We start from the raw sequence: 24,944 nt of genomic DNA, 5'->3' as shown, positions 1-24,944 counted from the left end.
TTTAATAATTAAGTTGTGACTTTATTCAAACTGTGAAGCAGGATATAACATGAGGCAAAATTATCTGGAGGAAGAGTAAATATTTCAAATAGAAAAAAAGCAGAGTTTGAAAAATGAAAAAGGAAATTATAACATTTTAAAGACATAGTCAATCTTGCAATAGTACTGATTTCATAAATTCCCTGTGAAAAAATTTATTGAAATATTTGTAATAGAGATTTCAAAGTTGGGAGAGCATAAAATCATTCCCACTGTCTCCCAGCTAATTTTAAATCACTTAATACTTACCTTCACAATTTTCTTTGGTTGGTCTTCCTCAGGAGTTGCTCTGCACAGCTCCCAAACTGAGTGAACATTTACAAGACTCATAGTATAATTTACAGCTGAAGATTTTTCATTCTGTTCACGATGGAGAATTTTAGTGGCATGATCTTCCATTGCTATTGTTAGACAACGAACCACCGAAAGAGACACCTCTTTAAATGCACTTCTCCAGCCAAAATCTAGTAAAGTATACTGAAATGAAAATGTATATAATGTAAACCTAAATCTACAATGAATATTTTTATTGCTATAGATGTAAAATTATGGTTTTTATTATACAAGCTTAATATAGTTATTCTTTATTTACACTATAAAAATTATTCTTAAAACGTTGAAAATATTACCTTGTGAACATAGTATAATGTAATAGACAAAAACATATGCATTCTTAACCAACATTAATATACTGACATTTCATTTTAACTTGTCGGTAGATTTAATCAAATTTTTTAAAAAATTTAATTTATTAAACGTAGTACAATAACCATCTCTAGGAGAGCTAAAAACAACATTGATTTATCACCTAATGTAACCTGTAAATTTAATATATTTAATAAAGTCTAAATTAAATTTTAGAGTTATTTTTATAGTTTACTGTTAACATATATTGTGACATTACTATTAAATATTAAATCATTTATTTCCTTTGCATTATTATAACTTTAAAAATACCATTAAAATATAAATTATTCAGAAAAAAACAAAAACAAATTATCACACGTTAACCTTATTCAGAATTTTTTTTTAGCTTATGTACCTCCCATCGTGATAGGTAGAATTACTTTTGATTCCACTAATTGTATTACTTTTTTTTTTTTGCCTATACAGTGAGTTTTAAATGTTTTTCCCCATTTTATAAAATGCAGAGTTGTCAAATGGTTAGAAATATAATGTAGCTTCAGGTGGTGGGAAAAGACTAAATTGGGACAGGAGATCTGGGCTTGAGTTCTGGACTTGTGGGTTATTTGAGCTTAAGCCATTTCCTTAGTCTCCTTGGGAATTAGTTTCTTTATTAGTAGTAAAACAAAAGAACTGGAATAATTTGTTGTTGAAGTCTCTTTCAATTTATTATCTCTATAATTTGCTTTTTTTTTTTTTAATGTGCTGAATCATTCAGTTAACAACATTTATTGCATTAGCAGGAAAACATACAAATCACTACACTGAATATTTGAGGCAACAATTTATAAATATACATTTATATAGAGGATGAGGTGAGGAGGGAGTGTATTCCAGGCATTAGGGATGTCACAGAGATGGGAGACAAGAATTTCTATGTATGAGGAAAAAAGAGAAGGTCAATCTTGCCAAAAAATTATTTGGGATCAAGTCATGAAGGTCTCTAAAAGCTAAAGATAGAGAGATAGATAGATAGGTAGATGACAGATAGATAGATAGATAGATAGATAGATAGATAGATAGATAGATAGATGATGTATAGATACATATAAAATTCCAAAGGCAATTGAGAGCTTTAGAATTTACTGAGTAGGTGAATGACATTTTCAAAACAAAGCTTAAAGAAAATCACTTTAGCAGCAGTAGTTAGAACAGTCTGGAGAAGAGAAAGAGAGCAGGGAAACTAATAAGAGATCACTGAAATAATCTGGGTGAGGAGATGATTTTAAGCAGGATGGCAGCTGTGAGTAGGAAGAAAAGCTCGAATGCAAGAGATATTGTGGAGATAGAAATGATAAGCGTTGTTAACTGTTTTTATTATGTAGAAAGGAGAAAGAAGTTTAGCATATGTTATGTATATAATAGGATACAGTGGTGCCTTTGATTGAAATAGGGAAGTTTTGAAGAATGGAGCAAATAATTGATTAAATTTTGGACAAGTTGAATTTGAAATGTCTCTAGTACATTTAGTTTGAAATGTCCAATAAGCAATTAATTAATGATGTGGGACTGAGACTCAAGTGGGACACTCAGGCTAGATCTATAATATGGGAATCATCAACATAGAAATGATTGCTAAACTCAAAGAAGTTGATATCAAATGATAGAGAAGGGTAAACAAGGGAAGGGAAGGGAAGGCAAGGGAAGGGAAGGGAAGAGGGGAAGAGAAGGGAAGAAGGAAAGGGGAAGGGAAGAGGGAAGGGAAGGGGAGGGAGAAGGGAAGGGAAGGGAGAAGGGAAGAGAAGGGGTAAGAGAAGGGTAAAGGAGAAGAGAAGAGGGAAGGGAAGGGAAGAGGGAAGGGAAGAGAGCACCAATAGAGCTTTGAGAAACACCCACAGTTAGAGAGAGTGATTGGATAATAGGTCAACATTGGAAATAAGAGATTAGACAAGGAGAGGGTATCCAAGTGTGGGGCATGGTTACCAGTGTCAAATGTGTCAAATAGGTCTAGAAAGATGAGAACAGAGAAAAGGCCCAACAGATCTTGTAGTGAAGAGATTATTAACAATTTTGAAGAGAGTAATTTCAAGATTAGGTAAGAAGACAGATCATAAAAAAATTAATAAATGAATGATGGGACTTGCTACCTGAAAGAGAAGCAGACTGCCCAACTTCCACATCCCTATTTCAGCAAACACCTAAGTTTCCACTCGATTTAATGATGATTAAATCATCATTATGAATTATTATTAAGGTGTCTAATGAGAAAATAAAGAAACTTCTTCCTCCCCAAAATTACACAAAATTCAGCCAGAAGTCAACAAGTAATAAGAGAGAGAGCCCAGCAAAGTCAGTACAAGATAGCATTTCAACTAGATAAAAAAAATAGGGTACACAATGCTGTCTAGGCTGTGTTCAGAAACAGTGCAAGTAGAGAAAGCTACATTAAGAAAATCCCAGAGTGGTCAGAAACTGGGGCAGGGATCTTGGTAGTAGGTAGCAATCAGCATGGAGCTGCAATCCTCAGAGTGGGACAGCATAGGTCCAATGAAAAAAACAGACTTGACTTCTGCACAGGAACCTAAGAAAGGTTATCAAGAGAGAATAAAAATAAAAGAGAAGACAACTTATGGAAGAGTGCTATGGCACACCACAACCCAAAGGCTGGAGCATGGAAGATGGTCCTGCAATGGAGAATAAGAAAGCCTTGCTAGAGTGGTAAGAAGAGAAATAGGAGGAGCAAGGTCACAGAAGGAAAGGACCAAGAGTGTGATCAACATTATCAAATACTGCAGCCAGGTCAAGAAGAAAGAGAATGAAGACCATCAATTTTATCAATAAAGAGATAACTAGTGCTTTTGGAGAAATAAGTATGGTGGAGTCAGAAAACATGAAAAGAAGAGAATGGGAGGAGAGCAGGGAGGGGTTTGAAGTGCAGCATTACATTGTTAAAATAGATTTTCCTGACTGATTATTCTCTTGGCATTATTTGTCTATAATAGCTAAGAGTTCATTTCTAACTATTCTTTATCCTTCCTTTCTGTACTTCTCATTTCATTCTTTCCTTTTTCTTTTTCAAATTAGCTACTGCATAAATTCTTATCATCTTAACAAATCTTAGTGTTCCTCTAATGTAGAACTTCTAACTAAAAACACACACAATCCTAACCCTGAACTCAAAGTTCTTTCATCAGAGGCAACACAGGCAAAGAAGCAAATGATTATCCTGGGCAGAAAAATATGTATGACTTAAGTAATAACCTACCTTAGGAAGGGTTCTTATCTTTTAATCAAAGACTTAGCAGGTTAATTTATTTTTCCAACCAAGTTATAAAACTCATGTAACTGGGATTTAGGTAGAAATATCCTGAGCCATATTGTTGGTGTCTAGGAAAAAACTCAAATAAACTTACCTCTTTTATCTGCAGTAATTTCTCAGGTAGTATGCTAGTTTCATTTGCTCTAGCTTCCTGTATTAAAAATTCTCCACTAGATTTCTTCCAAGCTCCTATGCAATATTAAAAATAAAGGTCTGAGTTAAAATTTATTTTGTTGAAAATTTAAATCCATAACACTTTCTAATATATCAATATCATTTATGAAAACAACATAACACAGTAGAATGCTATTGTTATGATAATGTGAAACTCGTTACATATGTTTTTCATATAACATGATGTAATCTACGTTCCACTATACTCATAATTTATAGTTGTTACATAAAGTATAGCTACTTTTTTCATTAATTTTGTTTTTTTATTGCTTCATAGTTACTTGATTCTAAAAAGAATAAATAATTTAAGTGTAACTAAGTAAAATTCATTTCAGGTTTTATAAAATAAATAAACTGGAAGGTATTACTTTTAAAATTTGAGAATGCTTTCCGCAATTTTAATGTCAAAATAAATGACACCTTTAACTATCACAAATACATTTAAAAATGAAAACATTGGGAAAAGTAAAGATTTTCTGCTATATAATAAGTAAATTTCCTATTCTTTGTTTCAGATGGTCAAATTTTGAAAACTTCATCCCCTTTCAATATCCAAGTTAATGGAACATATTTGCAGTCTTATTCTATCTAATCTATTTAATCCAAGATGAAATTAAAAATTAAATATATGTAGCTACTTCCTCAAACACTTTAATCAACAAACATTTATTAAATACCTACTATAAGCCAGTCTTTGTATTATAATTACACACCAAAAAAACCCTTCTTTCAAGCAGTTTACATTCCACCAACTTGTACATCATTGTTATGTTCTAGCAATTGAATAACTATAAGAAATATAATTCTATAACTATAAGAAATTATTTAGAAAAAATAGAGTTATCTTAGGCTTATCATTTCACTCCACCTATATTATGTGTTTTGTCCACTTGAAGGAATGTGTCTCTAGGCGCAGTCATTTAACTTAATCCCATTATGCTAACTTCAAAATAAGTAAGGAATAAGTTTTCTAAGGATTGTGTGTTTGGTGAGCATTCTATAGAGAGTTACAAAAAGAAAACTGTCCTGAACTTTATTATACTTCCTTTATTTTTAAAATTCAAATCCTTTGGGAGAAAAAAAAATGAATGATTTTCAAACATAAGACTAGAAAGGATGAGACCAAGCTCATTTTCTTCACAGTGAAAAGCTCCAATCCTCTTTCTATCTTATTTCACACATTTCTAATGCTTTATATACCCATTATTCTAGCAAAAGTGGAATGCATTGCCACCCTGAACTCTCTAGTATCCATAATTTTACTCGTACCAACCTGCTCACCACCACCCAGCCTCTCCTTTATGTAAAAGTCCAACTCATGTCCCACTTTCTCCATGCAGCTTTCCCTGACAATAAGCTCCTTACTCTTTAAGAATTCTCTCTCCTCAATTCTTCATAGAACCTATTCAGTTATCTTTTGTCATCATGGTTATTCTGCTAAGTCCCACATATTCCATTACAATGGAAGCTCCTTAACAAAATGATCTATCCTGTAATTTTGTTTTATATTCTCATGTTAAAGTATACTGTCCATCTATACAGTAGCCACTCAGAGTTCTTGAGTTGTAATGGATTAACTTTTTAGATATGCCTAAAATTTTTAAATCATCACTTTCAAAATCAAGTATATCATATAAATTTCAATTAGGCCTCTCTAGAATTATAACTAGTTTCCCAAATCTAAAAGGAAAAATATATTGAAAATACAGTCAACTTAATTTTTAGAGAGAATATGGTCATTTTTTGCTCATTATAATAGTACAGATATATATATGTAGAATTAACTTTAATATATCTAAAAGAATGTCTAGATTAAAATCCTTAGAGGAGTTCAGTGGATCACCTAAATGCCAAAAAATACAAATAGAAAAATCTTTTTTTTTTCTTTTTCCATTGAGTTCCCTATGATTCATTTTGCACCCCTAGCTAGTATCTGCAATGTAGTTTCTTTCACAGAGAGTAGAGGTTGGCAGTACTTCTCTGCACATAACACTTTCACACCCAAATTGGTCTTCATAGCTTCCCATTGTGTGCACTACAAAGCAACCCGCCTTGTTGGCAGCTAGAAGTGTGAACTATGTCTTTCTTTTCTCCACTGTTCTTTTCTGGCTCACAAGCAACCTCCCACCAAACACAGAATCTGTAGAAGAGACTACATCCAAGAGATAATGCTATGAAAAAAGTAGGAAGAGAAGCCCAGGTGGCCACCTTGCAAATTTCCAATGTGGAAGCCTTCGACCTCTCTGCCCAAGACGCAGCTCTAGTACTGGTGTAATGAGCTTTACAAACCCTGGGAGCCTCTTTACCTTAACTACATACGCCTCCCTAATACAATCCCTTAACCATCTAGCTAAGGAACTCTTAGAAGCCATTTGACCCCTCTTAAGACCCCCTAAGAGTACAAACAATCTTTCAGAAGATCTGAAATCTTTGATTCTTCTGAGACAAACCCTAAGTGTTCTTCTTACATCCAATTTATGCAGCCATGGCTCTTTGTCATCGCTGGGTCTAGAGAAAAACGAGGGCCAAGAAACCTCCTGGTTTAGATAAATCTCAGATGCCACCTTCGGCCAAAAAGGAGGAACTGCCCAAAGACATTCTTTATTTTGAAGTAGTATTAGATATGTTCCAAATTTCAAACCTGAAGAAATTCCATAAGCAACAAAGTACACTGGCAGCACAGTCACAATCAAATAATGTTCTATCATAATAATGGGTCTTCAAAAATATCAAAGTGGCCAAATAGAAGAAAAAAATAAGTGAGAACATCACTGTTATCTTCAAAAATCTAATTAATGTCATTTTCCTAATTATTAGTCTATTCAAAAATCTTTGAGGACAATTTTCTATAGTCTTGGGGAACTAACAAAAATCAAAAGAAAAGTTAAAAAAAATGACTCAGTCAACTTGATATTTTGTTTCTTATATATGAAGACTCCCACATCTGAATATTGTGAAACATTTGGATGATGCGATTGTGTTTTCAATTTCTTCAGATTATTTTGGGTCATGTAGACAGCTACTTCTAAGTTCCTTAGTAGTAAAAAATTCTTAACAAAAGAACATTCAACAAACCAGAATGATCCTTAATCTGCTTGCTGTAAATCATATACAGGATTTCTTTCAATCAAAGCACTATTTCAAATGGGACATTTATAAACTTGGTTTCTTTGATCATTCTCTTGAGTTGTCTTTCCTTTCCTTATTAGAAATCTATTCATTAGTGATAAAAATGGGATTTCATAATAAAATAATGGATAGAACAGTTATGATTTTATTGGCAATTTCCCTAAGAATTATTCTCCTCAGATAAACATATATAGTTCTGTAATGCTAAATCATGTTGGATTCAATATAAAACATAAAAATTTCTACAATGGGAAATATATGTTATTGTAAAAAATGTTTTTGTGCCCAGATATTTCTTGTTCGGACACTTCAAGTTCTGTACTTTAAAATTCCTTCCAATAATTAAATCTTCTGAGATTTAACTGCATTCATATAATGTAGAATTCTAACTCTAATATTGAAATTGTTTTCACCTGCCATGTTGTTACTTGATAAAAATGCTTAACGAGGCTTAATGTGATGTAAAAATATTATATATATAAATATATGTATGTCTGTGGGTACATATATATATATATATATATATATATATATATATATATATATACACACATGAAATAGGAATATATTTTTCTTGCCAAGATTTTACTTTTTAAAATTAAACTTCATTTTTAATTAGTAGAAATCTATTTTCTTTTTCCTTATACCTACCATCCCAATAAAATACAAAACAAAATACCCTCCCAAAAAAATTCCTTGGTAACAAATATGCATTGTCAACCAAAACAAATTTGCATTTGGCCATGTCCCTCAAATATGTCTCTTTCTGCACCATATATACATCATCTTTTGTCAGGAAGTGAGCAACATGCTTTATCATCAGTCCTTGGTAATCATCATTGGTTATTGCCTTAGTCAGAGTTCTTAAGAGTGTTCAAAGTTGTTTGTTTTTATAGTGTTTTTTGTTGTTAATATAAATTGGTTTGTTGGTTCTACTCATTTCATTCTTTATCAGTTCATAAAAGTCTTCAAAAGTGTTAATTTTTATAATATTGATATTATGGTATAAATTGTTCTGTTTCTGTTCATTTCATTCTGCATCAGTTCATACAAATCTTTTACAAATCTTTAAAATCAATTCCTTTTCTAAAAAAATTCCTCCAGTAATATTCTATTACACTGATATGCCACATTTTTTCAGCTATTTCCTAACTGATGGATATTAGTTTCCAATTTTTTTACCACTATAAAAGAAAATGCTATAAATATTTTTGTACATGTGTAAGATATTTTCCTCTTTCTAAATCTCTTTTGGGCATTGGCCTAATAGTACTATAACTAGCTTAAAGGACATGTCCCATTACTAATTTTGACTATATAATTCCAAATTGCTTTCTAGGATGTTCTCAATTCATATCACAACCTCTCCATCATTTGTCTTTTTTTTTTTCCCCCTGTCATTTTTACCAGTCTCAAGGTTTTGAGGGCTTCTCTTATTAAAATATTTTGAAATACTCTCCTTCAAATCAGGTTTGACTAGTTTTTTCTCTCTGTCAAATGGAACACAGATTTTTTATTTCTGGAACCAAAATCTGGTTCCTTTTTTCTACCCAATTTTGCATCATGTTAATATTTCTCAGAGGTCATTCTAGTTTTCAATGAACTTAATAACCACTTATTGAGGATCTGTAAGGAGGTGTTCTAAGTAGTAAAGAGGGAAAACAGCAAATAAGATATGGTCCTACACCCCAAAATTTCACAATCCAATATTTGCAAATAAAATATACGGGTAAACATGCAACAAAATATGATGTCTACATAGGTAGATATAATGTGCAATTGAAGTATGAAAGGAAGAAGCTAATTTTGTCTTGATGGAATGAGAAAGGCATTTTAAACCCAGTTTAAAAAACAGATAGGAAATGAGAACACTGCAAATATTCACAAAGGGAGAAAATAAGTATTGTATTTGGGGAAATTCAAATATTTCAATTTGTCTAGTGTGGAGAGTACATTAAAGTATGGGTGCTTCAAATATCAGTATAAGAGTTGTAGATGCTAATTAGTAGGGAATAGGAAGTCATGAAAATTTTTAAGCAACTGATGGATAATTCTGAGTTGTGTCTCAGGATGATTAGTTTTGTGTTTAGACTATTTCTAGTCTATTTTATTTCTAAAAAAAATAATTAAAAAATAGACTTTCTAGACAGGTTTAAATTCGCAGGGCAAAAATATTGAAAAATTAATCCCATGTTCCAATCATCTGAACATAGGAAAACCCCATATATAACTGGGCTTATCTTTTTTTTTTCCATTTTCAAATTATAATTATAATTGTGAATTATAATTCACAGTTGTGGAGGCTTTCGGAGAATTGCCCTGCCTCTTCTTCTAGGCATGGTCCTTAACAAGTCCCCATTGCTGTTCATTCATAGATCTCTAGGTTCTGAGTCAGGGATGCCAAAGGTCTTGAATATACTCTACAAGTTGCAAGTTTGGAAACTATATTACATGTAGGATGCACAAAGTCAAAATCTGTCCTTAAAAGCATCCAGATGCAACACTGTTAGTTATTGCAAAGAAAGAATATATTATCCCTTTTTTGGGGGGGCTATCTCTATCTTTGACTATGTCACTCCCCCAAAATGAAGATTTTTTTTTCAAGATCTTCCCATTGCCTTCTAATAAAATCTAGTTTCCTTAATTCCATTATCTTTATAGACTTAAATTTCTTCTCTTATGTAGCTATTGTTTTCCCTTTTATTTACTTGTCAATTTCAGAAACCTGTTATCCACCTACACCTCTTCCTGATTCTAGCTTTGAAAAGCTTTCTGTAGCATAAAACAATTGCCACATGACCTCCCTTCTATCTTTAGGAATTGGCTAAAAAAAAAAAAAAAAAAAAAAAAAAAAAAAAAAAAAAAAAAAATGTAAAAAAAAAAAAAGCTAATTTGAAGCAGTTAAATAATTACATTAAAAATACAAAATCTTATTAAAGTATATCTATTTCCAGATTAGTGCAAATAAAGAATCTACTGCAATGGTCATATTATTTAAATTTACATTACATACTTGCTTTGGGATAGAACCAATTGTATTTTACATAATTTTTCTTAGATTAGTGTAAATTCAAATCCATTCATCTACATAAGAGAATTCATTATTTGCTCTAATTGAGACCTCATCATACAATTACTTTTTTTCCAGAATGGTTGTCAACCTTGATAGAATTCACCATATAAATTTGTATTTCTTTTCTAATTTTGCTGTGTAGACAATATGTGAAGTCAAAGTTCTGGCTTCAGATCCTGAAATAATTTTTAGCACAATTACATAAGGCAAGTCATTTCCATTCTCTAGGCAAAAAAAAAAAAAAAAAAATTGAGTAGATGATCTCCAAAGTCCCCACAAGCTCTAAAAGTTTATTACCTGATTTCTCTAAAAAGCAGTACTATATCTTCAGAAATTTAATATATTTCAAAAATAATCTGCAAATAAATATTTCTTTAAAATTTTAACTTCAGGTATTTTATTATAATTAATACAGGTATTTTATTATAATTGATATGTAAATATATTTCTATAAAAAGAACAATATGAAATATTTCCCTTTTACATTTGAAATTCTGATGGAATATTATCCAAACACTTAAGCACATCATATTCTTGATAAGGGATTTGTTAAGAATTTGAATTGCATCTGTGAATTCATCAATGTGGAATATGTTTAGTGGAAAATGGCCACCAATGAAAATCAACACCTCAGCTGCAATTTGCTGTCTTAGAGAAATTAGTTACAACTTTGTAAAGTTAAGTAACTTGCCCAAAGGCATGAATCACTAAGTTGTGGAAGAAACAAGACTTGAACATAAGACTTCCTGATTCTATGCTAGTTCTAGTCATCACATCATACTGTCTCTACTTTTAAGAATTACAAAAAAACCCATTACATTTTAAAAAAATTTCTTGCCTTAAGAATCTCCTCACAAAGCTCTTTTAAAATGTTATAGAATATCCTTCAGATCAGCTATGGACTCCAAGTTCTACCCATGGGACCAATCTAGTGATGACCCTTTTTGAACTTAGTCAGCCAAGTACTCAGATCATAGGCATGTACATCAGGACATAACTTATCAAAATTTACCCTGCTATTCTATACAGAGAAATATTAAGAAAAGATTTTATTGGAGGACTTTTTTTCTTTTTAAAAACATACATTTTTTAAACTAACATAATTATTTTAGCTTAAATAACTATAGCATTTTTACGTATACAGTAAATCTTAGATATGAAATAACTTTAATTCAACTTGCTTATCTAATAGATGAGGAAACTGAAAACAAAGTAAGGTGAATGACTTACTAAAGATCACAGAATCCCTTGATAAAGAAACCCTAGGACCAGAAGCCAAGGCTCTTTTCAATCAAATGCCCTTTTTGTAATACCATGCTTTCTCTGAATGATTTGGTATTTATAAATGTCTTATCTAGGAATTATAAAAATTGACTTTTTGAATCCCAAATTAGTATTGTTCTGCTAACTTCAGAAGATTTTGAAATCATTACAAAATCATGATGCTCATATACTAAGAGGTAGTGGAGAAATAGACTATAAGTTTATATATTAAAAGATCAACTTACCTGAAGTATTTCTGGATATCTTGGGCAGTGAAAGCAATTCTTGGGAAAGGTCTTGAACTTCTTTTTCCAATTTTAACAGAGGTTTTATGAGTTGTGATAAGAATCTGAGTTCATACAAGGAGAGGCAGATGTTTCTTCCTTTACGTGGGCATTCATGAGTAACTATTCAAAGAATATATCAATAAGATGATAAATAAGATAATTTTTCTTTGCTTTTTTCAAGAATTTTATTTCTCTTTGATTTATTATTTCATCAGTATAGGGAAATCTTTAGTGAGGAAATCCCCTCCCCTAACATAGGTCATCAATCACTCATCAAATTAGTCTTAGAAAGTTGTTGAGGCTCTTTGAGATTGTGACTGCTTAGAGTCACAGTCAATGCATGATTTAGGTGAAACTTGGATCGGGATATTCCTGACTCTAAGACTGACTAAAGAATCATTACAACAGCCTTCTAAAAAAAAACAAACAAACAAACAAAAAAAACATGTTAAGTTGAATATTTTGTAAATCAACATAAGAGTTGTTTTGAAAAATTCTCTTGGAAACCATTAAGAAGAATTAAAACTATTAAAGAGAAGATAAAACTCTAAAGACATCCCACAATCTTAACTGTGTCTATCTCCTAATATAAAGTGATATCTTGATTTTTTTCTTAAAGCTACAATATACCTTTTGTGGATCATACTATTCATAACTGAAGACTTCTTTAATTCTCCCTGAACTATTTACTCTCCTTAGTACATGTTATTATAACACCCGATTCTAAAACTAACATTTCCTTACTTGCTTGCCTTTCTCAATGAATTGGCATCTGGTTTGCAGGATTCCTTCCTATTTCAATCTCAATCATCATTCACTGTAACTTCCAATATTCACAATAAAAATTTTCTTAATACCCTTGTATCTCAGTTCATAAATTTCTAGGATTTTCATTTATCCACTTGTACTTACCACAGGGTAAGTAAGTAAGTAAGTAAGTAAGCTAAGCCTTAGGTTGTACTATCAAACAAAACTGTTCTAACCTCCAAGATCTGAACTCTGAATTTTCCCTCACTCATCACCATCTATCTGCTGTACTTCCTCTTCTCCCACCAGCTTAAACTTTTTGGCTCTACTCTTTGCCCTCATAGGGAGGGTCTGAGTCCACTGATTCATTTCTATTATAATTGTTTATCCCTTTTATTCTGGCTATGTTGATATTCTTGATTTCATAATCAGCTATTTCAACAATGTACTCTTCTCCATGTTTGATCCCTTACCTTTATGTTCCACCATTCCCATCCTGCAAATCCCCAAACCTAGGTCAATTGAACCATCTGCTCCTATTGGTGAGATACTCAGAAGTGCTGAGAAGAGTCAAGAAATCACACTGATTTGTATACTATAAATTCACCCTATCTAACTTCAGTCAAGACTTTGCTACATACTCCCTAAAGCAGCTGATTCAAAATGTTCTTTCAAATTCTTTCAAACTCGATCAAGTATCTACTTCCCTGTGTTTCAACAGATTATTAATTCAGCTTCTACATTACTGAAAAGTAAATAACTTCTGTCATAACTATTCTTTCCCCTCTTCCATACTTTATACTAATATTTAAAAAAAAAACTTTATGTAGTTAAAAAAACCTTCCCTTTTTCTTAAAAAAATTAGTTACACACACTCTACTTTTCATAAAACAATTTATGAAATGATCCAGTTCATGTTTAAATAAAATTTAAAATTTCTAACAGCAAATAAATCTTAAAATATGTGCATTAAACAATATGATGTTTTATGATAAATTACTCATAATCTTTGCATTTATAACTAAAAATGATAATCCAAATAATAATGTTACTATTCCTGTGAAAGGTGCTCTTATTTTTTTATTACAACACTACTGTTTTTATTCCCATGAAGACTGAATATATCATATTTATTCAAGGTAAATTAGTTCCTCCTTCATTCATATTAGAATATCTAGGCTATAAAAATAAAATGAAATTTTTTCTCTAGGATGATAAGCAGACAAGCAGATCTTCAATTTCCTGCTATTTCATTTATAGGACAGATACATTAGAAAGTTAGGACCTTGGAATTATTTATTTAGAATAAAGCATTTTTTTCTTCTCAAAAACATACACCACATAAATTTCTTTTAAAATGGTATAAAAATGAATTTGCTTCATTTTTCTTATTCCTGATAAGAGAATGTATCATTTTTTCCTTTGAATTATTTTGAAATACTTTATCATGAGAAAGCCAGCTATTTAAGTGCATTAAGCTCTGCCTCCAAGTTATCACACAAGTTTACAAATAGTCTTAAAAAACCACCTGGACTTTTAAAAACAAAGCGGATTATTCTTGTAACAAGTTAAAAAATTGTATGTAGCTACACACAGTTCTTGATACAAGTGATTATATATGAATCTTTCCCTGGAAATTTTTAAAGGAAAAAAAGATCTTAAAATTAAGTAAGAGTGATAGAGGAAAATTGGGGTAAGAATGAGAGCAATGCTATAAAATATATAGATATATATATTTAAAGAGAATTAACAGCTTGGTTTAAAAAAAAAAAAAGGCATGAAACTTCTGAGGAAAGTAATGTTTTAAAAAAACAAAATTGGTCAAATGGTAATGGAAGATCAAAATCTCCCTGAAGAAAATAACTCTTCAAAAATTAGAACTGGGTAAACAAACTAATGGAACTACAAGGCATAAAGAAATAATTAAATAAAATTTTAAAAAATCAACAAAGTCAAAAGAATGGGGAAAATAGAAGAAAATGTTAAGTTATCTCATTGGAAAAAAAATAACAAATTTGGAAAATAGATCAAAAAGAGATAATTTAAGAATTATTCGACTACCTGAAATTCATGATAAAAAAGACTAGACATCATATTTCAAGATATCATAAAGGGAAGGTATCCGGATATCTTAGAACTAAAGAGCAAAACAGAAATTGAAACAATCAACTTATAACTACCTAAGATTCCAAAGTAAAAATTTCCAAGTGTATTATAGCCAAATTCCAGACACACAAAAAAAATTCAGAAGTCTATCCTATCTAGAAAATGTTAATTAACTCCACTCACATCAAAATCATCCTATCTCTAGCTATTTCCACTTTTTTCTTCATATTTGTTTCTAGTAAGGCATCTTTATTGACATATCTACTTAAATGACTAATCTACTCAATTTCTCCATAAACAATGATGAAGAAAATCAACAACAAATGGAAATACAAAAGAAGATTCAAATCTAGCAATTTTCAGACCAGCTCCTAAACTCACATCAGTCCTGTTTTAATTTATTTTTTATGAATACAAAGCTTATCTAATTTTCTTATTCTTAGAGGCTTCATTTCAAAACTAAAACATATAAAATGAAGTATAATTCACTGAACTTAGCAAAGACTCAGGATAGGAGGATATATAAATGATTAGCTTCTAAATTAGTATCTTCTTGAAAGTTCCTCATTTCCACTACAATTCAAATCATCTTCTCTACTTTCTATATAGCTCACCATTCCCACTCTAAAAAAAAATTCCATTAGGATTTTTTCTTTCCTTTTCTATCATTAAATTAGCTATGTCTTCTGCCTCTTTTAGAACCACTTAAGATTCATGTCTTCTTTTTAGCCTTTAAATAGTAATCTTATCTGGATCCAATCATTTTCTTCTAAGCCAGCCTGCTCTTCATTGATTTCTCTGATTTCTCATTCTGTGAACAGTTTTTCTGATACATATTTATTTAGATTAGGCCATGGTATACCACTACATTTCATTCTGAACTTTTAAAAAATAAGATAAACATAAGGATTTTATGTTCTAATTGCAATTTGATTTCCGAATCATTTAGTACCACTAAGTATTGATTGTAGGTTCCATACATTATCAACACTAAATAAGTATGGTAGACTGACAAATGATTTCCATTTCAAATTTAAACATGCTCTTTAAATATTAGAACATAATTTATCTCAATGTCACGGTCATATTGTATCCTAAGGTTCTCTTTTTTCTTGGCTCTGTAAGGTAAGCAGTATAAATATCATTCTCATTTTATAAATAGAAAACTGAGGATCAGAGTTCTGGTTTTCCCATTGTTAAGCAGTATTAGAGACAAGTCTCAAACCCAAGTTCTCTAACTTCAAATCCAATGCCACAAATCTCAGACTCTTGGAATTGGAAGAGTTGAAAAGATCCTTAGAGAACATCTATATTTTAAAAAAGAATGCTTCTTGTAGTATCTTGGAGAAGTGGTTTATACAATGTTTGATTCAATAATTACAATAGGTGATAAGTCACTACTTCCTGTAGCAGTCCATTTTCTTCTGCATAGGTCTACTTGTTAAGTTTTTTTTCCTGACATCGTCTAAATGCACCTCATCAACTTTTTACCCTTTGCTTCCTCAGGGAAGGGAATTTCTGCCTCCAGAGTCAAGCAGAATACACCTAATTCCTCTTCCATATATTAGTCCTTTAAATAGACAATTATCCTATTCTGTGAAATTTTTTCCTCTTTAAATTAAGCATTCCTAATTTTTTCTACTAAGTAAGCCTAAATATGGGATAATCTTGAAACACTTCACCTTTGTGATCACTCTGCTTTTCACACTCTTTAGTTTATCAACATCCTTTTATAATCAATAGGAGAGGATTTTCCACCCTATTTTCATTCATATAAAGAAGTCTCAGGGAGGAAGTTCTACTGTTGCAGAACAATAACTGTTCTTCTGTAACTTTAGTATTAGACCTGAGACTTGCCCAGAGTCACCCAAACAGTATGTGACAGGCCAAAATTTTGATCTCAGGTCTTCCCAAATCCAAAAATAGTTCTCTAGCAACAAGTCATGATTGCTATCCCCATTCCATTGGGAACATGCTGAAAATAATTTAACATTATCTTTGTTGTTAATCATTACTGCAACAACTATCTCTACCACAAATCATCCATCAGTACTATACTCCTTTCTATAAAAGGACAGATAGATAAAATTATTGGGCCCTTCAGTGATATTTTAAAAGCATGGGAAATGAGAATAGTACTACAAAACAAGAGAAGGGAAAATATCTTAATTTTCAAAAAAACTAAAAGCATAGTTTATAGACCAATGAGGTTGACTTTAATTCCTGGGCTATTTTAGAAGAAATCATTAAAGAGATTGCCAGTGAACAACTAGAAAGTAAAACAGTGATTACAAAGGGTTGGCATGCCTTCTTCATTAAAAGTTATGCCAGAATAATCTCATTTTCTTTTTGGACAGGTTTACTAAACTACTAGTTGAGGAGAATGCCATTTACCTAGATTTTAGCAGAACTTTTGATGATATATTTCATATTATCCTAGAAGAAAATATGGGAAAGGATGTGGATTAGATAATAATACAATTAGAAGTATTCAGAACTAGTTGCACTGTTACACTTTATGTGCAATTATTCATAATTTACTATTAAATGTGGTAGGAAGTCTCCAGTGGAAGATCCCAGAGATTTGTGCTTAGCCCTATTTAACACTTTTATCAAGTGCATGAATAAAGACATAACTATTTATTCTTGACAATTCTACCCCCCCCCTAAGAAGTAGATGAGATTGTAAACAATAGAAGTGGGTCCCTTTAAAAAGGGCACAATTAATCAACAATGCAGTGCCCACTATTTGCCAGGTACTGTACTAAGCATTAGGAATAAATATGAAAGAAGTATGTCATAAAACTCCATGCCTGAAACTAGGTATTGACCTATACTTAATACCATACACCAAGATAAGATCAAAATGGGTTCATGACCTAGGCATAAAGAATGAGGTTATAAATAAATTAGAAAAACATAGGATATTTACCTCTCAGACTTGTGGAAGAAAAAGGAATTTATGACCAAAGAGGAACTAGAGATCATTATTGATCACAAAATAGAAAATTTTGATTATATCAAGTTGAAAAGCTTTTGTATAAACAAAACTAATACAGACAAGATTAGAAGGGAAGCAATAAACTGGGAAAGCATTTTTACAGTCAAAGGTTTTGATAAAGGCCTCATTTCCAAAACATATAGAGAATTGACTCTAATTTATAAGAAATCAATTGATAAATGGTCAAAGGATATGAACTGACAATTCTCAGATGAAGAAATGGAAACTATTTCTAGCCATAGAATTCCCAATCCCTCTATTTTTGTCAGCCTGCATTTCTGATTTTCTTCACAGATTAATTGTACACTATTTCAAAATCCGATTCTTTTGTACAGCAAAATAACTGGACATGTATACACATATTGTATTTAACATATTTTAATGTATTTAACATGTATTGGTCAACCTGCCATCTGGGGGAAGGGGTAGGGGGAAAGAGGGGAAAAGTTAGAATAAAAGGTTTTGTAATTGTCAATGCTGAAAAATTACCCATGCATATATCTTGTAAATAAAAAGCTATAATAAAATAAAACTCCATGCTTTTTCCATCCTATATGTGTGCTGATTGATGATCAAATGAAGTAAAAATTGGTTGAAAAGAGCATTGGCAGTTGCTGTTTGGAGCAGGAAAGTGGTGTCAGTGAGAGCCTCAAGGAACAAAACCAGGGAAAAAAAATTGCAAGAAGGCAAATTTGGGATCAATGTCTAAAAAACATTCTATCAATTAGAGTTATTTATAAGAAAAAATGAATCTTGGTAGATATTGCATTTTCCCTCACTGGACATCTTTAAGCAGAAATTTAAAGACTATTTTCTGAGGATTCCTTTTTGTATATGTTGTGACTATTGATTGATTCATCATTTTTTAGCTGTATCTACTCTTTGTGACCCCATTTGAGGTTTTCTTAGCAGAGACATGGAAATGGTTTGCCATTTTCTTTTCCAGCTCATTTTACAGATGAACAAACTGAGGCAAACAGGGGCACATAGCTAATAAGTGTCTGAGGCTGGATTTGAACTCGGTAAGATGAGTCTTTTTGACTCCAGACCTGGTATTCTATCCACAATGCCATTTGCTGACTACATCTTGAACTACATGGACCCTAATGCTTGTTTTAACTCATATTCTGTATCTCCAACTGTTCCTCTGGATTTTTTCATCATTTCCCTCTATGTCTTTTTCAATCGGCCTCAGGAGGAGACACCAGAAAATGGGAAAGAAGCTACAGGTGGCATGATTAGTTTTAAAAGAAAAAGCCTATTTACCTTAAAAGTCATTATCCCTATTTATGGTATTCATATTATCTTTGTCTGCCTCTCTCTCATGAATTATTTAGGCAAGAGCTTCATTCTTATGTAAAGGAATTAAGATCATTTAAAATAAATTTAGAAGAACATTAAGCTTGCTCAAATTGTAACCCAAAGCTCAAGAGTCACCCTACAATCTGGGCTCAAAGGCCCCTGCTCTAATTCTGGGGGGTTGACCTCAAGAGGAGCATTATCTTTCTTTGATTCATTGTTCCCATTACTTTTGGAAAATCTTCTAATACACTCAGCTCACATCTAGTTCTCCCAAAATGTGAGTAGTTTAGATCCCTAATTCCCATACAAACACTCAAGGTATTAAATGCAAATTGGGTACAGGTCTTTATTTTACCATATATAAAAGTGCAGAAGACACAAAAGAATCACATGAGCTCATAAAAAGATACAGAAAATACATGAAGCATTCAGCTAATCATGCAAGTTTCCCCTAGAAAGGAATTGAAATTGGAGTAGTTATCAGGATGACCCTTTGACATCTGAGCAAATCTCTCTCCTAGCATTAGACTTCACCTAAAGAAGGTAAACATACTTTGGGGGCTACTGAATAAACTATTTACCTGAGTATTTAAGTAACTCCCTAGCTTTGCACTCTAAGAAGGACTATGTAGTCTATCCTGCTATCTCAGGAAATCTCCTTAATTCTCCAAAAGGGTCCCTCATAAGGCACTGCCTAGGAAATCCCTTTTCTAGAGTTAGAATGCTAAATTCTGGTATAATGCCCAGGGGATTCAAAATCCAACTTGTCCTATATAGGAAGTAAGAAATAAAAACACTACACAACAGCTACCTTCTCTCAGTACATTTGGGAAGGCAAATCTCCTCCTGCCATGAACTTCTGTCATACAGTTCTATAACTGCTCTTGCAGGGAAGTAAATGAAATGGGTAAAGGTTCTTTTTTCCTGTCTCCTAAGCCCCTTGGAGGTACACTCAGAGTTGAAGAGAGTGGTAATGACAGCAAGAAAAATCATCTCTCAGCTTGCCTTTAGAGAAAATGAAGAGGGATAGCTCTTCCGACAGGGGTCTGTCTCCCTGAGGCTCAGTTAGTCAATTAGCAGTAGTTCTTTGTGCCTTATTGTGACGGTGGTCAAGGATATGGTCCGATGGATGCTTCCAAAGAACATTAGATTAATCAAGGGACTCCCCTGATCAGCCTGATTGAAAGGATAATCATTTCTGAAGATGGCCCAATAAGGGGCGGAGTTACCCGATTTTCCTAAATTTCTCCACAAACAATATAAAATAATGCCCGAGAAGCAGAAATAATTAAAAGTCAAGGTAAAGACAACTTTGGAGGACAAGGAGGTCAGGAAAGTGCGGACCTCAGAGGCAGGGGGCTGACCTGACTGCAGGGCAAATACCTCAGGCATATACTGCAGATTCAGCAAACAATAAACCCTGCAGGCAGTCCTGGTAGCGGTCTCAGCTTGAGGAACTTTCACTTCATGGACAGTGTGGGGGTGAGGTGGTTGATCAGGAGCAGGCTAAAGGGCCAATTGCTGACTAGATGCCAGGGCCAGGAGTGCTGACCAAAAACCACAGCTGTGGCTGTGGACAAGGGGAAGGAAGCACAGAAATGGGTGTATCATACAGAAGAGCAGGAGCCCTGCTAGCTGTGAGCACCTGCCAGAGGCCCTGGTTTGGATTACAAAGCAGAGGATGAACTGAAGTCCATAGCTGTAGGGCAGACTGCAGGGAGCAAGAGACAAAAAAGTCTGAGGTGTAAGATATTATCCTATATATCTCTGGACTACAGCCTGACTTTAATACAAAGTTAATAGACCGGAAATAAGCTGCTAAAAATGAGTAAGCAGAAGAAAAAAGATAGATAGCTACAATGGTGATAGAAATCTGCATTCAAATTTAGATGATAATGAAGTTAAAATATTTACTTCCATCTCAAAGGGAAAAAAAAAATCAAAATGATCACTAGCCCAAAAAGAGTCTTTAGGAAGGCTTAAAAGGGATCTAAAAAAAAAAAATCAAATAAGGTAAGTTTAGGGGAAAATGGGTAAAGAATAACAGTAATATAAGAAAATCAAGAAAATTATGAAAAGAAGATTAATCTATTGGAAAAGGAGATACAAAAACTTATAAAAATCAGCTTTTTTTATAGGAACGTTTATATGTAACTCTTAAGAATGTTATTACTTGGGTACTTTGAAAAAAACACACATAGAAGATTTGGAATTGAGTATGATAGGATGATCCTAAAAATGGGTTGGAAGAGACAAAATGGAATAATTATTTCCTACAAAAGAGGCATGAATAGAAGAACTGTTACAAGGAAGAGAGGAGGAAGTAGAGGGCTAGTGAATTCAATTACAAGTGAATTCTAGCAAACATTTAAAGATTAGCTAATTCCAATACCAAATAAATATTTGAAATAGTGGACAAAGAGTCCTACCAAACTCCTTTTATGAAAAAAAAAATGGTGCTGATACAAAAACTAGAAAAAGTGAAAACAGAGAAAGAAAATTATAGAACAATTTTATTAATGAATATAGTTGCAAGATTCTAAATATAATACTAACCAAGAGACTACAATAATATATCATAAAGATTATACATGATGACCAAGTGGAATTTATACACTAGCAATGCAGGAATAATTTAACATGGGAAAAACATATTAATATAAATATTTACATCAATAATAAAAGTAACAAAAATCAAATTATATCAGCAGAAGCAAAAAGTTTTGGACAAAATGGAACACTTATTCCTATTAAAAACACTTGAAAGCATAGGTATGTGTGGTATGGCAAACTCCAATTCAAAAATAGTCAGATAGCTAAAAGTGAAGAATAGAAGTTTTATTAGGATCTCATGAGAAAAGCATGATCCTCTCACTGAAGTCCCAAAGGGAGAAGGTCAGTCTCACAAAGGCTGTCAGATGATTTAAATGGTATTAAAATCATTGGCAAACTCGAGTTTTGTCTCTGGAATACAGGTGGGCTTTTGTGGCAAGAGGGTCTTGGTTATGCAAGACTTGTTCCAAAAGAAAGAAAGAGTTTGTTCTGCTTCTAAGGTTAATGACTTAAAATAGTTTAAGAAGACTGGTTTTACCTCAGGCTTTTCTCAATCAACAAATAGAGATTAGCCAGTTTATAGATCTTTCGAATATCTCCAGGCCATTAAATAGTTAAGTCAGATTCTACTCTAAGCAGTTAAGATCTAGGAGGTTATCTCAGGTATTTTGGCAAGAAGAGCACTCTTCTTCTCAAAGCCTTAATGACTAACAGACCCTGCTAAATTATTATTCTGAGGAGTCCTCAGTTTCCAGTTTCACTTAAGTACCAGAAACTATCAGCAAGCATTATTTGTAATGGGGATAAACTGGATTCCCAATACAATCAGAAATAAAACAAGACTGGCCATTATCAGAAATATTATTCATTATTGTATTAAAAATGTTAGCAATAGGAAAAAAGAGAAAAAAAAGAAACTGAATCAGAATGGGCAATGAGATAATAAACGATCTCATTTTACAGGAGATATACTTGGAAAATCCTAGAAATTCAACTAAAAAAGTTAGTTGAAATAATTAACAATTTTTGTAAAGTAGCAGGATATTAAAAAAATCCCCTCTTAACTCATTAGCATTTCTACATATTACCTTTAAAGAAGAGATAGTAAGAGATATCCCATTTAAATACTTATACCTGCCCAGTATACTTGCCAAGACAAATCCAGGAACTACATGAACATAATTTTAAAACAAATTGTACATAGTGTTAGATTCAAATAATTGGAGAAATATTAATTGTTTATGGATAGGCAAAGCCAATAAAATAAAAAAGGCAATTCTATCTAATCTATTTAAGTCCATCCCAATTAAATGATCAAAATAAAATTTCATTGAACCAGAAAGAAATAATAATAAAATTCATTTGGAAGAAAAAAAGGTAAAAAATATTAAAGTAACTAATGAAAAAAATTTAAAGGAATGAGATTTAGCAGTACCAGATCTAAACTATATTATAAGGCAATCATTACCAAAACAGCCTATTACTGGTTAGGAAATTGGTGAATCAGTGGTACAAAATGGACATACAATACACAGAAATTAAAAAAAAAAAAAACACTATAGAAACTCATGTTTGATTTGTAAAGATTTAAGCTTTGAAGGTAAGCATACATTCAAAATTGTTGAGAGAAGTGAAAACTAGTTTGGTAGAAATTGATTATAGTTCAATATTTTACATCATTTGCCAAGATAAGGTCAAAATGGATATATGATCTAGATATAAAGGAGACATCATAAGTAAATTAGAAGAACATGAAACATATTACCTATCAGATGTATTGATAGAAGAATTAATGAATTAAAAAAAAGACAAAGAGCATTATGAGATATAAAATGGATAATTTTGATGATGTTAAATATAATTTTTTTTGTACAAATAAAATCAATGTAGCCAGGTTTAGAATGAAAGGCAGAAAACTGGAGGGGCAGGGAATTTTACAGACAGTTTCTCAGATAAAGGTCTCGTGTCTAAAACTTTGTATAATTTATGAGAATTATTCATTCTCCAGTTGATAAATGTTTTTGTAAAAGGATATGAACATACAGTTTTTCATAGAGAAATAAAAACTACATGTAGATATATGAAAAAATTCTCCAAATCACCATTGATTAAAGAAATGAAAATTAAGGCAACTTTGAGATATCACTCCATACCTAAAATGATAGAAGGAAAAAATGGGAAATGTTGGAGTGAATGTAGAAAGATTTGAGGGCATTATTAGATAGATATAACTGGGAACTGATCAACCTTTGGAGAATAATATGGAATTACATCCAAAGAGTTATAAAACTGTTTATATCCTTTGACTTACCACTCCCACTAGGTCTGTCTCCTAAGGTGATCAGGGGATAAGGAAAAAATATATACATTCTAAAAATTATAGAAGTTCTATTTGTGGTAGTAAAGAACTGGAATTGGAAAGATGCCAACAATTGTGGAATGGCTAAACAAGTTGTAGTACATGATTGTGATAGAATAATGTTGAGCTGTAAAAAAATGATGAGTTGGTTGATTTTAGAAAATCATGGAAAGATTTGCAATATTATTTTAAGAATAATTACGAACCACGAAATTATTTTGAGTACTATTAATACTTAAATCAACTATAAAGGGCCTATGAAGGAAGATCCTATCTACTTCTAGGGAAAGCACTAATAAACAATATGTGTAGTATGCATATATTTATGAATCTGTGTCAAATGATGGCTCTTCTCTAACACAAGGTGGGGAGAGAATGAGGAAGAGAATTCAAAATTTAAATTGTAACAAACAAAAGTTAAATTTTAAAAAGATAATCATATCTGATCAACAATATTTAGAACACGAGAAGTATATAGATCTTTAGTAAAATAACTGAATAAGAGAGCACATATAAACCCAACTTCCCTTTTATCAACTCAAAGCTTCTAGAATTGTGAAAAATAAACAATAAAAATCCAACAACTATAAATGACAAAGAAAAGAAAACCTCACCAGAAATCTCAATAGGGGAAAAAAAACAAAAGAGATTAAGGAGATGTAAGAAAATTTTCTACTCCAAATACTATTAGCAAAGAAAATGCCTGCAGAAAATACATGAGAATAATTCTGTAATAGGTAACCACCAGAAATATGAATGGAATGACTAAGAACCCTAAAAGTGGTTGGAAGATTTAAAGGAATTACAGGTTAAGATAAGGAATGAACAACAAAACATTATGTGCTTACTATGTTCCTTATATACATTAAACAGATATACAAATAATAATAATAAAAAAAGATTGTCTCTACTCTCAATGAGCTGACATTCTAATATAAGAGGCAACACATGTGAGGGAAGGATGAATA

General features: G+C 31.9%; 1 protein-coding gene across 7 annotated transcripts in view; it reads right to left on the bottom strand.

Moving 5' to 3' along the window:
• KIAA0825 (KIAA0825 ortholog) overlaps positions 1-24,944 on the bottom strand; it is a 541,416-nt gene that overhangs the window by 377,570 nt on the left and 138,902 nt on the right. For all 7 annotated transcript variants that reach the window (XM_074282080.1, XM_074282081.1, XM_074282085.1 and 4 more), the window contains 3 exons: positions 11,867-12,028; positions 4,077-4,171; positions 289-516 (listed from right to left, as the gene is read on the bottom strand). In XM_074282080.1, the coding sequence (XP_074138181.1) occupies positions 289-516; positions 4,077-4,171; positions 11,867-12,028 (485 nt within the window). The remainder of the gene's footprint in view (positions 1-288; positions 517-4,076; positions 4,172-11,866; positions 12,029-24,944) is intronic.

The sequence above is a fragment of the Sminthopsis crassicaudata genome, chromosome 1 (genome assembly GCF_048593235.1).
Source record: "Sminthopsis crassicaudata isolate SCR6 chromosome 1, ASM4859323v1, whole genome shotgun sequence".
In the NCBI taxonomy this organism is placed as follows: Eukaryota; Metazoa; Chordata; class Mammalia; order Dasyuromorphia; family Dasyuridae; genus Sminthopsis; species Sminthopsis crassicaudata.
The sequence above is the reverse complement of the archived record's forward strand: the minus strand, read 5'-3'. Positions and strand labels throughout refer to the sequence as shown.